This window comes from Cynocephalus volans, chromosome 6 (genome assembly GCF_027409185.1).
Source record: "Cynocephalus volans isolate mCynVol1 chromosome 6, mCynVol1.pri, whole genome shotgun sequence".
NCBI lineage: Eukaryota > Metazoa > Chordata > Mammalia > Dermoptera > Cynocephalidae > Cynocephalus > Cynocephalus volans.
This window is the reverse complement of record NC_084465.1, coordinates 42956925-42969239: the sequence shown is the minus strand read 5'-3', so window position 1 is coordinate 42969239 and position 12315 is coordinate 42956925. Positions and strand designations below refer to the sequence as shown.

At 34.5% G+C, this 12315-nt stretch overlaps 1 protein-coding gene across 2 annotated transcripts in view; it reads left to right on the top strand.

Moving 5' to 3' along the window:
• Positions 1 to 12315, top strand: part of ZNF277 (zinc finger protein 277) — a 129921-nt gene that overhangs the window by 59410 nt on the left and 58196 nt on the right. For both annotated transcript variants that reach the window (XM_063098748.1, XM_063098747.1), the window contains exons 2-4: positions 3294 to 3495; positions 10260 to 10348; positions 10617 to 10699. In XM_063098748.1, coding sequence (XP_062954818.1) covers positions 3294 to 3495; positions 10260 to 10348; positions 10617 to 10699 — 374 coding nt within the window. The remainder of the gene's footprint in view (positions 1 to 3293; positions 3496 to 10259; positions 10349 to 10616; positions 10700 to 12315) is intronic.

Below are 12315 nucleotides of genomic sequence, written 5' to 3'. Positions count from 1 at the left end.
GTAAAATACAAATATTACATAGGTATTTAATTTTGTAAATAGAAATATATTGTTTCTGCAACTCAGAAATTTATGATCCTATCAAAAACATTAATTATACTTAATAGAAAGCATCAGATAGGTAATTTACAATTTTCTAGTTGCCAGCCCATTTCATTAAAATATTGACTAGACTACTGCATTAATTCCAGAGTAATTCTCTGTCAAATAAAATCAATTAAATTAGGTTAAACCCAATCTAAGCATTGAGTGCTTTAATACAAGCCAGACTACTTGGATTAAAATCCTGGCTCTACCACTCACTTAACAGCTGCCTAGGGCAGGTCACTTAGCCTCTCAGTGTCTCAGTTCCCTCATCTGTAAAATAGAGATAGAAATGGAATCTCTGTAATAGAGTTACATGAGGGTTGATTGAGTTAATACTGTACATGTAAACTGCTTAACAATGCCTGGCACAAAACAAACATACAATGATGGCTTTAGTCATGGTGTGGGTAACAGGCTCATTCAGTGTACGTGCCAGGTAAAGACAACCAGGACTCACCTTGCCTTCTAAGAGCTAACAATATGAAGGGGGGAAAGGAGGACAAAATTGGTAAACATATTACTCCATGTGATCAATGCTGTTATAATTTTGAGCAAGGTGCTAAATAGGTAGGGAGTCAGAGATAAAACTGTAAAACCTTGTCTAAAAATGTCCTATTAAAACTTATTTTTTGGAATGCATAGTAACTCAAGCTCCCAAATACAACTTAATACCCCCAAAGCACAAGTTCTTCATACGTGAAATTTGCATATTCATGATTTCTCTCCTCTATACCTTTTCAGTGACTGCAAGCAATTTGATTCTAATGTATGTGAACATGTATGTCCATTCCATTTGGAATAACTTGAAAAAAGAGAAACTGGGCATTAGACATACAAAAGGGAAGAAAATTGAACCACAGGAATCAGAGAGAGTTTGCATTTAGCCTTGAGAAAAAAATAAAGGCAATGACAGAGATAAACTGTACTCCATTGATTTTTGGAGGATGTGGCCTATTGAGATTTGTGCAAGAATTGCTAGTGGAGGTGATATCAGGGAGACTGCAGGACACTGGCAGAATACATATAAGTTCAAAGGAGCTTATAAATACATGTAAGTTCAAAACAGCATTGAACATGCATATTAAAGAAGAAATAGAGTTGGGGAAATGCCTTTTGGTAGTGGTGGCGGAATAATGTCGTGTTTCAGTTTAGTCTCAATTGATGTTTTGGGAAATTACTTAACTTTCCTAAGACTCAATTCCCTCATCTGGAAGATGGGATCATAATAGTACTACCAAATAAGATAGTTGGAACTAATTGAGAAAATGCCCTAAAGCACTTTGCTGGTAATTTACAAATAGCAAGCCCCCAGTAAATGTTAATTCCTGCTGTTGGTGATGATTAATGCCATCTGCTTGTTTTGTGCTGAATTCACAAGTATTTCAGTTAAATTTGGGGAGAAGGATGTAGTGCAGCACTTATTTTCCTATATGGCAGGTAATGTTTACTAATGTTACCTTTATTTAAAATATGCTGCCTTTTGTTGTCATGTTCTAGTGGATGTAAAATATTATCATAGAGTTTCATAAATATGTTACTTATCTCTATTTCCCCCATCCTGTTTTTCACATGTGGGTTTAAGTTTCTACAGAATTTAACCTATAACAGAAGAACCATAGAATTCCAGAACTCCTTGACTCCATTACTAATTTAATAAATATAATAATTGGTAACACCAATTTCATTAATAATGCTTCTGAAGTGCTTGTGTATTTTAAACATTCTCCCTACTGTCATGTATATCCTATCTATTTTCACCTTCTCTAGTTTTAATAATTTTATGAACAAGATAAACTGTTTGATTTAGCATATGCTAATATGAAGAGAATATGTATAAGTGATGTATTAGAAGTCCTCTCCTATGGGACACCTTCCCTCTCCAGCTCAGTTAAGTGACTCCCTGTCCCCCTGCTCCCATAAACACTGTACAGTCTCTATCACTATCTCTTTATCTGCTTATTTGTACTTTCAAACAAATCATGAGCACTTTAACCTTGATGGTAAGTAATGTGTCATGCAGCATTGAAAAGGAAAGATCAGAACCCAGTAGATACTCAGTGGATTTTTGTTAAGCAAGAGAGTAAATGCTGCCCTCTTACATCACTTATCTGATTCTTAGGTCATGGTCAGTAGTATACCAGTGACTGATTCAATTAACTACTAAATTAAGAATGCTTAAAAAATAAGGTAAAGATAGAAATAAGAAAATAAAATTTAATAGCAAAACTCATAGTAACCTAATTCCAAAGTCTGTTGTCTATGGAATAGCTGTCTTTCTTTCTGAAAAAGGTTCCCTGCCCTTCCACAAATGCCAAAGGCCTTACCCTGGTTACCTAGTTATTAACTACTCAATAGTCTGCATAAGGTCACAGGTCCAGGCTTCCACCCTAGCAGACTAAAGAGAACTCCTGACACACTGGCTATAGTGTCAGGTTCTGAAATCAAACACAGACCTTACACTCTTCAACTCTTAAAACTTACAGTAGGTGATGTTAGGAAAAGGAATAGTACAGACAGGAAAAATGTTTACCACATATGTCTAGTAATTGAGAATTCATCTCTCTGTTCACAGAACCTGAATTGTGATACATAATTGTGTAATAAGCAAATGATAGAAATAAATCAACATAGAAAATTACTATCTGAGTCACCCAGCACATGCTCTGTCAACACAAAGTGAGAGCTGTCTTCTTTCCACATGACAAATAACGAGAAACAGGAAGGTTTGCAGGTGCTGCAGGAAACAGCTTTAAAGATTGGTCTGTCATCTGTAGCATCAGTATATACCATTTACTTCTCTTAGTGTGATGACTCTCAGCCATAGGTCACAACCGGGCCTTAGAACCTTGACCCAGCATGTTGCAGCCTTTCCCCTTGTAAGTACCCCCAGAATTGCTGACATTGGCCAGTGTCCAAGAAGGCTTGAACAGCTCCCCTGACAAATGGGTTTCCCTTATTCAAGTGAGCAAATGAGTTTGAGCTCCTTTGCAATACTCCCTGCCTCTGGGTGCAGAAGCTGGTTAAAATGATAATAAAGTATCCTCTCTGGCACTGTGTATTTTTCTTTTGGGAGGTATGTAAATATCTTTAGGATCCTTTTAATGCAGGAGGTGAAAAATCATCCATCTGAAAATTTGGTTTCAGCTTTTCTTTCTTTCTTTCTTTCTTTCTTTCTTTTTTTTTTTTTTTTTTTTTGTCTCTTCCAGACAGTGGGGATTGTATCCTGGAGCCGCTTTCCCTGCCAGAAAGTCCAGGTGGCACCACCACTCTAGAAGGTTCTCCATCTGTGCCTTGTATTTTCTGTGAAGAACATTTTCCTGTGGCTGAGCATGACAAACTTCTAAAGCACATGATTATTGAGCATAAGATTGTTATAGCTGACGTCAAGTTGGTTGCTGATTTCCAAAGGTAAATTTTGGTTTTGTTCATAAAGGATTTAGATTTATTGTTCATTAAAGGAATGGCATGACCTGTACATAAAATAATTCTTATATGAATATGAAAATTCATATTCTTTTTCAGGTTTCTCCTTAGACTTTTTAAAAAAAATCTTTGCACTCTTTTTCTTGAGTGTGAAAGTTGTATTTGAGAATGTTACATCCTGATGCGTTTTCTACAAATTCAGGAAATAGACCAGCTTTCCAAAGAGTAGGAATAGTCCCTTTGAAACATCCCATGAGATTGTTGATGTCTATCAGATTGATGTTCTTTTCCACGTTTTAGGTCATAGGCATTCTCTACCTAAGTAGGTCCTTCCAGAAAGCCCAGAATAGATTTGGTAATAGGCTACCCAAAAGACAGTGTTTGGGAACAAGGATCCTTGGAGCCTCCTCAGTCCACAAAGATACTGTCCAAACAAATCTCAGTTTAAGTGCTGTGATGAGGTTGAAAACCAGAAAAAAATTGAATCATTGAGCAAGCCAAAGAGGTATAAGAGTAGACAGCTATTGAGGTCAGTGACTGAGGCTCTGTGAGGAATAGAACAAGGAAGATGAAAAAGCAGACAAAAGGTGAGGAATTGCCAACATTGGGCATGTATGAAATGTTCTTTTTTTTATGATCCTAACCTACACAGCCAGGGCCCAAAGTGAGCTAGATTCCAGCTTACGAGTAACTAACTTAGAATGATCCATATCAGCAGACAAGTCTTATAGGCAATTACTCCTTTTTTTCCCGGTTTATGGTTTTTGGAAATAGTTGTCCAAGAGAATGACCTTTTCTTAATCAGGTGCTGTCGAGTAGTTATGTTCATGTCATGATTGGTTGAAACTTGGAAAGTGTTTTCCATAGAGGCAATATCATAGTGGTTACTGGCTTGTATAGTTACTGAAAACATATAGTTTGGTATATCTGGTAATGTCCCATTTTAAGGTTTTCTGTCCTAATTTCTCTACAAAACATTAGAGTAGCCCAGACATTGTAATATTCCTGCATCTAAACTCCATATCTCCCAGACCACATAAATCATTGCTAGCAAGCAACTCTTTCTTATCATGGGTCTTCAGAGCAGCAAGCTGTTATTATTAAGAGTGGACCATGAGACAAGGTGGGCCTACAGTTGAATGCAGGCTTCGAGACTTCCTAACTTTGTGACTTCCAGCAAGCTACTTTACTACTAACTGTAAGCATCGGTTTCCTCATCTGTAAAGTGAAGCTAACACCAGCCCTCATAAGGTTGTTGAGTATTATACAATTATAAAACAGGGTGTGCGTAGCACCTACTAGTACCTGAGACATAGTGTATACCCAATAAATGGTTGCCAAATTTCTTTTTGTATTTTGATTACCAAGGATATATTCGAAATCTGTTTTCTGCAGTTATAGCTTAATTTTTCTATAGGCATTTATGCTGGTCTGAAAACCTAATTATCGTTTCTAAAATTTAACTTCTGAGAAAATTTCTTTCAGTGTTCTAAATCATCTGAATTTCTAGAAAGAAGGTTTGTTTTTAAGTTTAAGTTTTAACCAGCTCACCCAAAGGGGTAATATTAGCTATTCTCTAGCCCTGATTTCTGTCCTTCCTGTTCTTTCCAACTTCCTAGTACCAATACCTAACATCTGCTGCGTACCTTCTGTGCATGGCCCCTTACATCCACTCAACAATGCTATTTTTGAGAATATTTTGATGCTACCTGGTCAGGGAGCAGAGATAGAACAGAGTAGGGGAGGAAAGTTATACAAATGATAAATGTCACCAACTGATAGAATATACTAATTCCATACATACTTTCCAAAGATGCACTCTGTGCTTCTCATTCTCATTCATTATTCTTTATTTTCAACTAAAGTAAGTGTGTGGGGGAGTGGGTGTGGGTGTGTGTGTTTTCTCAGAGTATTCCGGGAGCTTTCTCACACGGTACCTAGTTATATGTAGACAGATCTGTTGATTTTGTTTTAGACACTTCTTAGGCTAGAGATCTTATAATTCTTTTCTTATTGATGTAGCCATTGACAGAATTACTAAATGGGTTATTCTTGTGTTACTCAGCTTTTCTTTAATGTGAAACTATTCTTTTACTCTTTTATCAAATAAGCACAAACTCACCTTCAAGAATTGCTGAAAAAATGTTTGTCTACCAGTTATCATTGAATAGTGTTAAGATTTTTTTTCTCTTCTACCCCTAAAATCTGTGAAGAATGTCTGAATCTGTTTGTATTTTCTCCTTTGTGCTTATGTATGATAGCTAAGTTGCTATATTTGTACTAATCAATCTACTTTTACCATTAATATTAATCTCATTTTATCTGTATGTGGGCAAGAAAATCAAATTATTTACTAGGTCTCAGAGCTTAGGAGTTGGTAATTAAATGTTGATATCAATCATGCTCTAAATGCAGTTATGCAATAAAATGGATGCTTTAATTATACATATATGACATAAGTGGTTTTTTAAGTATATGGTTAAACATCTGTTTTAAATTTGGAAACCTAGTTTTTCCTTATCAACTGTCCCCCTAATTAAATAAAATTTTTACTTTCAGGAAGTAAAAATGAGATTAATTTGAATTGACAGGGAATGTATCTGATAAACTCTTTTGCTTTCAAATACTTTTTAATATATCCAGTGTCCTTTGATAACCTCTTACTATTTAGGGAAACTGAAAGTTCCTCTCCAAAACAATACAGGTGTTAGCTATGATCAAAGTTAAGTTTGGAATCTTCTCAACATTATGTGACTTATTCCTAACTTCAGAAAAGAACTTATAAGGGGTGGAGGTGGAGAGGTGGGAAGAGTTCAATTGGCATGAATGAATTTACTCAGAACTTCTCAGAGAGGAATTGTGGATTCTAAGTGCAATAAGTAATAAAAACAATAAATAATAGATAAGGGTAAGGTGGACTTACCTTGTGCTTTACAAGAAGTAAGCTATAAGTTTTTGTATTAAAAACATTTTATGTTTTCCTTATTGAAACAAAGTAACAGTAAAACTTCCTGGGACAGAGGAAATAAAACAAAAACAAAGATTAAAATGTTTCCTTTGAGCCCACTTAATATAGTTATTTATACTGAGCTAGCTTTATTCAGTAGGTAAAATTGCTCCAAAAGATAAATGTTAACTTCTTAATTCTTGCCCCTTTCTATATTAAATTCTACTAATTTGGTGCCACTTAATTAACAATCATATCTCAAACCTTTATGTCTCTGTCAATAGCACACCAGTTATAGTGGAGGACTGGGCCGGCAAGATATGACTACAAGGATTTTTTTGTGAGACATGATTTGAAGTGCTTTTGAAAGAAAAAAAGTACTTGCTGTTGACCTAGTAATTACTGTAAAGTATGGAATGCTTTGATAACTGTCATTCAAATAAAGAGTTCTTACCACATGTTATTTCTTAGCAGCCTTTATATATTGAGTAGTTGCAATTGTAAAAAGCAGTTGCTTTTAATAAATTAGAGAAGTAGGAGAAAATGTAGAAAAGAAGCACTATTTTCCCTTAACTTTGAAAAATATGTTCTAGTGGGTGGGAAAAAATGGCACAAGAAGCATGTACTGAAGATCTGCTCTCTGTCATCTCAATTGAATACAATTATCTGAGTACCTGTACCAACCATAGGGAAATGTATATATTGACACCTCTTGATTGTAATTATCAACTCAAAAAACACTGTTTTTGTTTAATAACTAGGATGTTTCTTAACTCAAATTTAGACAGGTCAAATGTATGTCGCAATTGAGGTCTATTTACGTAAGGTAAGATATAATGCGTAATTTCACATATTTAAGTTGTATGGTGGTTTATTATGTTTTGCTTTTGTAACAGATGATTTTTTTCTTTGATGTTGTTGTCACTCAACCTTTGGTCAGGAAGAGCGTACTCAAATGACAGCTTTGTTCCTATTGGTCCAATTACCTACTTTATTCCCCTGCCCATGAAAGCCAACATCATCTCAGAAATGTTCCTAGAGATGGTATCTAGAAAACATCATTTCCAAAATTCATGACTTCCTGTTAATGGAGCAATAAAATAACTTTTAACCAAAGTAAAGACTGCCAGACTGTGAGCATATAGCAGTGTCTTTTCTCTCTTCATCCTGTGGGAAACTCTCCTTAAGTACTAGAGGAGAGCAACTGAGGCTCTGCTAGACAGAATCTTCCCATGATTTTAAGTCAGTTAATGTTAGTGATTGCTTCCTTTGTGCTTATCACCTTGAAGTAAACTCTAATATAAAGTAAGTGTGTGATGTGATTCTTCTATTCAAAGGTCACGAAGACAATACCCAAACCTGGAAATCTTAGGAGACTGAGACCCATTGACTATTGGAATTAGGCCATTTTACCTCTGTAGTGGAGCTTCTTCACATTTCTTGCTTGCCTACTCAAGCAGTTACAAATCAGCAGCCCCAAACAGCTGGTCAAATTTCAGCCCTTACTTAGGAAGTTAGGAGCACTTCAGACTGAGGTCTACTGTTAGGTGGTATGCATTTCAGAAAGGGAAGACATCCGCTCTCCCTTCGGACTTCATTTCTATAGTTCTGTTTCTGCCTTGTCAAAAAAGCATTCTATGTGACCTCCTTGGTCTCTGAGAAAAAAATTATTTCAAGTGTTTTCTACGGCTATAATTCTAGGGGCTTTTTCCTTCCCTTTTCTGAAATTCTTGTACAAATTGGTCCCCACTTGACACTAGAGGACACTCTATTGCAGAAGACCAAATTTGGCTTTGGAGCCAGAGAGACCAAGTTGAGATCCCTTTCTGATATTCTAATTGTGTGATCTTGGGCAGGTAAGGGCTCAGTAAGTGGTAGCTGCTAATAATTGTCATTGTTGTCATTGTCATCATCATTCAACTCTTCCACCACCACCTTAGCCACCTGTATGTGCCCTTTGACATTATTAATATAGCTATTTTGACTTTCTCATTAGATGTTTGATGAAATGTTATTATGGTTGTTTAAGGCACAGTTATTTTTCTGGGATAAACATAAATTCTTTATTACCTTAGTCTTAACTAAATATGTTACTTTTTCTTCTAATAATAACTACCATTTATTAAACACCCAGGATTTTAGACACTGCTTTTCATGCATTATCCTATTTAATTATCAACAATTCATTTTGCAAATGAGTAGAATGAGTTTCAGAAAGGTTAAGTAACTTTCAATTCAGATTCATATCTCTGAATTCAAAGTTTCTTCTCCTCTATTCACCAGTGTCTCTAGGGTGGTTGAGTTAGTTATTAATAAATCAACTAGGAGGGTGTGACCACTGTCTTATTTTAAAAAGAAAAAACTGCTTCTAGCATAAGATCTGTACAGATAAGAGAGGAATAGTATTGACTTTTCATTAAAGGTTGACAGTATGGTTGTACATGAGGAGAAAGAACTGAAACGTGGTTCCATTTTTATACATTATTCATTGACCTCTTTTCCTTCATATGTTCTGTACTGACTCAGTGTTGTCATCCATTTATACTTATATTTTATGTCAGCTCGTGTCATGGTTCTCTCGCTCAGACCTCTCCCCAGCAAGGTTTTTTTCCTAATATACAAATGCCCTTTCCGTAGAACACCATGGGATTGGGAAATTAATGTTAAGAAAAAGGGAGGTAAGAATAAAAAAGAGACAAACTATTGGGAGTTGGAGGCTACTTAGAGAATCTTCAAATGCTCATCTACATCTTTAAAACATTTATTGTTGACTTACTATGGGCAAAATAGTGCTAAGTGCTGTATCAAGCCATTTAAAATGTCCAAATTCCTACTCTTTCCGTACACTTCTTATATTTCAGTAAGTCCCATATCTTTGAAGAGGCTTTGGTTCTTTGTTTTGAGTTATTTGTTTTATCTATCACTTGTGTAGCCTGAGAAGTTGTCAGCTATAGAGTCAGCCTTGCTATTTCCTTTCCCTTCCACATTCTCTTCTTGGTACCGTTTCATAAATGAGATTGTAGTTGCTAGTATAAATCTTGTTAGGGTGCTTCAAAAAGTTTGTGGAAAAATAGAGTTAAAAGATAATACAAATCTTTACACAAACTTTTTGAAACCCCTCATAGATGGGAAGATGAACAACTCATTGAATCCTATCATCTTAATTCCTCTTTCATCCGATATGCAGGTCTGGCTGTTATGCTTTGCTTTTAAATTTAGCTGGTATGCTGCATTTAACTCTTGCTCATTAGATACAAGAATTATAAGCTCAACTATTTTTCCAAAGGCTAAATTTGTCTCATTTCAGAAACAGTGTGGACATATGGAATATCTATCTTGTTATATATAGTTATTGAATTTAGACTGATTTCTCATTGCATTACTCTTCCAACCTCTTTTCTTTTGATGTGCAAGATAACCACTCATCTTTCTCATTATTGGTGAATGTATCACAAGCCTATTTAATCATTGTTGCATTTTAAATACACTTAGATGTTATTTCAGAAAACTTTATCACATAAAAATAATTCATTTTAACTTTTTATATGTCTGTTTATTGAATTTGGGGATATTAAAGTTTAATTATTTTCATGCCTTTACAGGGTAATTTCATTTTATTAAATATTTATTTCATACTTCTACAATGCTCCATTGCCTTTGTGTTCACAAATTTTCTAACCGTTTTCAGTTACAATTTGAGTGGTTGCTTTGGAATAACTAAATGTTCTTAGAAAATCCTATCACTCTAAAGAAAGTAGTATATTGAGTCTTCTCACCATCCTTTCGTTTTGATTGATCTAAGGTACATTTTATATTGGAAGAAAAGGTTCACTGAACAGCCCATCACAGATTTTTGTAGTGTGATAAGAATCAATTCCACAGCTCCACTTGGTAAGTGTAAGTCTTGGCTACCATCCTTTTCCTACAATCCAAAATTTTAAAGGTATACTCTTATTGTCTTATTAAAATTGCTCTCTCTTTCATGATAGCTAATATTAAATTGCTCTGTTTATTTTGCCTAACTTGAATAAAGCTAAAGCAGGACTATATACCAGAAGAGATATAATAGACACACACACACACATTTTTAAAGGAATAAATCCTCTGGAAAAAATAATTAATATCTTTTTTCTCATTTATTTTCCTAATCTCTCAACAGAAGAACAAGACAATTACTTTTTGTTATGTGATGTTTTACCAGAAGATAGAGTTCTAAGAGAAGAGCTTCAGAAACAGAAACTGGTAAGAATTGTTTTAAAGTGTCAAAAGTGTCTGAAATACATACAAAATAGTCTTGTTATTATACCCTTTTTTTTTTTTTTCCACTTTTTATTATGGAAACTTTCAAACGTACATGAAAGAGGAAACAATACATAAGATCTTAAAACAGAAAAAAGTATACACTTGACTGAAAAAGCATTTCATGTTAAAAATGCAGATAGAATTTTTGGCTTTGTTTTGCTTCCTGGATTATCTCTAAAATAACAATAGAGCTTACAAGTTTTGGTATAATTTTAGCTGCCTGACACATGCTAGGGTTCAGTAGCTGTGGAAAAATGCCCTCAGCTAAAATTGAGTTGAATTGATTAACCTTTTTTTCTGCTCTTTGCTAGAATGTGCTATGCACTAGCATTTCTTTTATTCCCCTTTATGAATTAAGCATATGGTTTGATCAACATAGTAGCCTTTCTCATTTTCAGCCTTAACTGTAAGCAAGCTAATTTGAAAACTTCAGCATCTTTAGTCTGTAAAAAAGATAATATATGTAAGTATGAAAATTTTCATTTTCATAAGTTAATTAGAAATTAACTTTTTTAGTTATTAATTTTATTTAAAAGTACACAGTTTTCCATTATTTGTGACTTAATCTTGACTGTCACTTGAAATTGACTTGCTCTTCCTGTAGTGGTTGCTTATACGTCTTCCTTGTATCTTTGGACTTGCCTAGATATGTTATGAGAGAGAGGTACAATATAAATGTGCTATATCCTCAAGAGATCTGGGAGGAAAATAAATCCTATTTATCATAGTATTATAATTTGAGAAAGTCCCTTTAAGTACATTTTATTATGTAGATGTCCCAAATAATTTCTTTCACTAAGGGAAGGTAATATTCTTGGATGTCAATTGATATGTAAGAAAAATTATGCTTTTTTCTATACAACAAATCCAGTGAAGAAACAAGACTTCTTGAGTTTCTCTTCTCTTCCTATGGTAGTGTCTTATGAAATCTGCAAAACAAAGGTGAATTTACTGTCATATTTTATGAATTTTGTTTGCTCATACTTATTCATAATTTTTAATTTTCATGAGTTTTCTCACTCTTGCTCATAGTGGCCTTAATCGAGAATGATCAAGCTATCATGATCCTAGTACTCCCAAGGACTTCTTTATAAGAACTCAAACCCTACTACTTCAACCATTGCTGCTCCCTCAGCATGCAGAATCTTTACTGTATGTCTGCAGATAGATTCGGGTTTCTAAAAATTTCTACATCTACCAAATTTAGGTACCTTTTTTACTTTACAGTCTGACAAAGTGATAGATTTTATGAAAGTAAGCATTATGGCAGCTTAAAGAAAAAAAAAAAAAGAGTGAAAATGTAATTACGCCCATACATGTTCATTGAATTCTTAACTAGTGATTATGCAAAGAAGTACAAGGCATAGTACATACTATAAAAGAGTGCAGTCTGAAGAGAAGAAAGACAGATATGTGTTTTTATCTTAGTAATAGAGATAATGTAGACTCTCTTGTAGGGCTTGTGAAGATTATTAAATGGAATAATGCATGTAATACTCTTAGAACAGAAGAGTACCTAGCACATAAAAAGCACTCAGTAAATATTAGCTGATAAT